Source organism: Gavialis gangeticus, unplaced genomic scaffold, assembly GCF_001723915.1.
Source record: "Gavialis gangeticus isolate Ggan-Ray unplaced genomic scaffold, GavGan_comp1, whole genome shotgun sequence".
NCBI classification, from domain to species: Eukaryota; Metazoa; Chordata; order Crocodylia; family Gavialidae; genus Gavialis; species Gavialis gangeticus.
In genome coordinates this window covers 5524549-5529154 of record NW_017728995.1, presented here as the reverse complement: position 1 = coordinate 5529154, position 4606 = coordinate 5524549, and the positions used below count along the sequence as shown (strand labels likewise).

Here is a 4606-nt window from a genome sequence, read left to right as displayed (position 1 = left end):
TTTTTTTTTTTTTTTTTTTTTTTTAAAGTAATAATTACATGGCCAGAAACATCTTCAAATATGTTGTCAGCAAGCAATTTTTAGATTAGGTTTGTTTAGTCTACAAACCTAATCTAAAAAACACTCTGCTGTCTGTAATGTAGTACTCCATCAACTCTATCTTCCCAAAACCTATTTATTGTTTAAATGATTGTTAGGGCACTTAGAATTCTAACTATGCAAAAACTATTCAAATTCATACAAATTAGGCAAAGAATATTTATCGAAGTAAACAAGTACTACTTTTAGTGGTTAAACACCACCCATTTTCTAAGCCATTAGTTTGCATGTTGTTTTTACATTCTTATTGGGTACCATATTGTATTACCTTTTTAACACTGGCAGAAAAGTCTGCTACTATTTTCAAAATATTGTTAGTTTCAGGAAAGTCTTTGCAAATATAAGGTTCTTCAGCACATATTACTCTGATGGCTAGGCCAGGACCTGCAAAGGAAAGCAAACATACTAAACTGTAATGCACAAATAAAATTTCATTAAAAATTATTCCAGAAGAAAATCTGGAGAGACTGTTTTATCAGTAAATATAATGTATTCACTTTACTACTGTATGTTCAAGTTAGTTGGCTTGGCAACATTTTTAATCAAAATATTTACCAAGTTTGTTCTGAAGCAAGAGTAATTTAACTTTTGTTATATTCATATATCATTTACATATGTCTGAAATTGGCTGGTTGACTCAGGCAAAGAGAGTTAGTAATGCTGAAGTAGTCACCAAGCAGAAAAAGTAATACAGACAGCCGCTACCTCATGTCCTCTCTCTTATATGAAGGAGCTGGAATTTGAGAAATGGTGCAACTACTTTTTTCAAACTACTGAATGCAAAGTTGTATGACCTTATTGCCATTTAGCACAAAACTGACTAACTTGGCTTGATGTTTTAAAAACCCCTCTTGTAGTTCAAGAACAGCAGTACTCCTAAACTAATTCACAATCCAGACTAGTCTTATGCAATGATAGTTACTAACTACTAATGCAAAAGTAACAGTAACACTACCTATTTCTTTACATATTTTTAAAATAATGGAATTACTTTTAAAGGCTCTTTTACTTTTTATACTATATAAAACTTGCTTTTAATATCTGGACATGAACTGTTGCTATCTTTTATAATAATTTATTTCTACAAAAAGAACCACTGCCCCTGGGAAAGAAAAAAAAGACAACATACACCGGTGTATCTAGCTTGGAGTTTTTGGCTTACCAAGTTGAAAGAAAAATAATTACTATACACAGGAAAAGCTATATTTTTTTTCTCACTATAAATAGTAAACTTGGTCTCTTCTGGGAAATTCTTCATATCCAGAAAAGCTGCTGCTTGGGTATAAAGCCATGGTAGAGGCAACCACTCTGTTTCTTTATTGTAGAAAAGAATCCAAAATGCCAATAATAAAATTTATTCTGAGAATTAAATACCTTTGGCATGAGAATAATAATGCTGCTTATCATTCTTGACTTTCAACAGATACCTTTAACTAGCTCCCATACCTGGGAATGGATGTCTTGAGACCAGCTCTTCAGGAAGACCAAGTTCTCTCCCTAGCACTCTCACTTCATCCTTGTGGAAGTCTTTCAGTGGTTCTATCACTTTACCCTACACAAAAAACAAGAAAATAAATTTATATTTAAGTTTCTACTTTCTAAATTACTGAAACAAACTCCAAATATTTTTTGACAAAATGTATTTTAGTCAAATTTACACGGTGAAAAATGGACAGCTGGCAGTACTGGAATGAATAATGGTGGCGGAAGTACATAAGAATGAAGTTTTAAGAAAGATGTGTAATAAAGAAAAATATATTTTAAAAAGGAAAGAAAAAATGTGCTAGCTATCCTAGGCCCAAGTTGGTTAATTACCCTGTAGATCTGGACCAAAATCTTGAATTTGCTAGCAGATGGGATGGAAGACCTCAAGACCAGGCATACTGCATTCCTACAGTCCAACCAAGATGTAACAAAATACCCAAGACCAAGTTCTTATTCACCAACAAGAGCCAATCTCCTAGCCAACTGCTAACGGTAGAAAGTTTTACTTGCAGGTAACGTCTATATGAAGACTGCCTCCTGGGTTCCTCACTAGAGCAAAATGGAAAGAACTGATCAATTTTAACTGGTTTCAACCAAAGTGACTACACTGTGGTTGTAAACTCATTATGATTTCTTCTGCCTACCACCATCCTAACTTCAGTCTTATTTAGGTTCAGCTTCAGTCAGTTGCTTTAATTAAACAAATCCAGGTATTGGGCCATTTTTTTTTTTTATTTATTTATTTTTATAGCAGCATGGTTCTATATGATGAAAATGAGTTAAAGCTGTATCATCTGCAAATTAGTGGCATTTAAGTCCAGGTCATTTGACCAGTTCACTTAGTAGCTTCACACAGGTGCCAAAACAGACTAGAGAGAATTAATCCTTGTAGAATTTTACAAGTGAATGGGTTTATAGTGGCAGAGCAGTTTCCCATTACTACTTATTGGGCAAGTCCCTCCAGAAAGGATTAAAACCATTTTAGCACATTGTTCCAGAACTCTCAAGCAAGACAACATGGAGTCCATGATTAATACTATAGAAAAGGGTTAGAAGCATAAGAATGAATGTTTGGCTCTGTCAGCTGATTTCAGGAGATCAAACTACTACAGCAGTTTTAGGTCAAAGGCCTTGAACAATATATATATTTAGGTCAGGACAAGATATTAAACATCAAATTAGATAAGCTTGTAGTTGGCCTTTGGCTAAACTTTCTGGGCAAATAAAAAAAAAAAAAAAGATGGTTTAACAGCAGGCAGGGACAGACATACCCAGGTTGGGGATCTCCAGCATTGGTTGGATATTGAACATCTGAATGCAGAAGAGAGGCTTTTGTCTTTGAATGAGGCATTTAGCCATTTTCTAGTGGTATCTAGATGATCATAATCTAGAAAAGTTGGCTGAAACTGAGCCCGAGTAAGGAACTGAACCCAGTAGACAAGTGTAGGTCAGACGTGCATCATAGGCCTGTGTAGTATGAATTATGGGTAACAGGTTGTGTCATGTTACAACCTAAGTTTGATTTAGGCAGCAATGATGAAGGTTAAGCAGTCACTGCAGACACCGATTCATAAGGTGCATTAACATAAGAAATTGGAAAAGGACTGGCAGAGCCCCAAAGCATGGTTAAACTATGCAACCCTGGACTTCTCCAAAGTTCGCCCCCCAAAAAAAAGGGGAAACCAAAATTAGCAAGTTTCCAAGGGAACAGAGAAGCCTGGTCAGTGGACCTGGTTTCCCCTTGCATCCAAAGCTACATAAGCATTAAATTAATACAAAAAAGTCTTTGCTATTATGTATAAAGTTTTTGAGTTCTGACTGGAGTTGAGAGTGGTCAGTCTCACCACTTTCAACCCCAGTTAAAATTTAGAATAACAAATTGGTGCCCCTAGGTGGGCAAAAGTGTGAAACCAGTTTCAAAGCTTTAAGGGAACTGCAGAAAAGGGTTGCAACTTGTTTTGCGGGGTAGGGTGCTCAAACCGAGTTAGGCTCAGGGCAACCTAGGGATTCTCTATTGGATTAGTGAGCTCAATGGCAGACTCAGTGAGAAAAGAGCTGTCAGCATTAGAGAACTGGGTGATGGACAGAACCACTTCAAGTTTCTGGGATAAGGATATATTCTGTGGATCGGACACATTTGTGCAGTTGTATAACTATAGATCCTCTTGGGTAGTCTCCAGATGTAAACCCGGGGTAGATAAAAAGGCAAAAGCGAGGTGTCCTCCAGGGTGTGAGAGGCTGGTGTCTGGTCTTTAACTAAAGTGTTAGGGACAGACATTACACATAAATCGGTTTAAGTGATCAGAAACTGGTTTAAACCAGTAACAGAACAGACATTAAGTGCACAAAATGGTTGAAACTGGTTTGAGAAACTTGACTGAATGTAGTATCAGACTTAAATGATTTGGCTCAAACCGGTTTATCTAATGTCTGTCCCAGACCCCTTCCTGGTTTAACTTAAAACCAGAGTCCCCCAGCATCCTGTCATGTTCTCTGGGCTGGGCTCTCTGCTCCAGCCCAGTAGGGCTAGCCCTGCCCCTCTGCTCCCCAGCAGGAGCAGGGACAGGCAGGGCCTGGAGTCTGGCCAGAGAGGAGTTTAATTCCCCTGTCCCTGTCCCACTGGCAGAGACCCGAGCCAGGACTGCTGGGCACTCCCACCTTGCAGCTGCAGGCCACCATGGCTCCTGAGGCAGAATGGGCAGGGAGGAGACTTTTTTCTCCTCTCTACCCTCACTGCTCCCAGGACTACCTGGCCACCACTCCCTGCTTAGGGCAAGCAGCAGAATAAGCCCCCAATGCTGGACAGAGGGAGAAATAACCCCACCACCACAAGGGGCCCTGCCAGCCAGCATCTGGCCATGCTCCCACCTGGCCACTGCAGTGGTGAGGGGGCAGGGCCCTTGATGGGGGCAGCAACCCGTCAGAGCTGGGCAATAGGGGCTGCTCTTCCCATCAAGGGCCCTGCCCCCTCGCCACAGCAGAGACTAGGCAAGGGAGCAGCTAGACGCCGGCCGGCAGAGAC

General features: G+C 39.6%; 1 protein-coding gene across 1 annotated transcript in view; it reads right to left on the bottom strand.

Annotated features, from left to right (window-relative positions):
- Nucleotides 1-4606, bottom strand: part of GMPS (guanine monophosphate synthase) — a 94902-nt gene that overhangs the window by 32629 nt on the left and 57667 nt on the right. The window contains exons 12-13 of the mRNA XM_019503031.1: nt 1546-1651; nt 368-483 (exon numbers count right to left, since the gene is read on the bottom strand). Coding sequence (XP_019358576.1) covers nt 368-483; nt 1546-1651 — 222 coding nt within the window. The remainder of the gene's footprint in view (nt 1-367; nt 484-1545; nt 1652-4606) is intronic.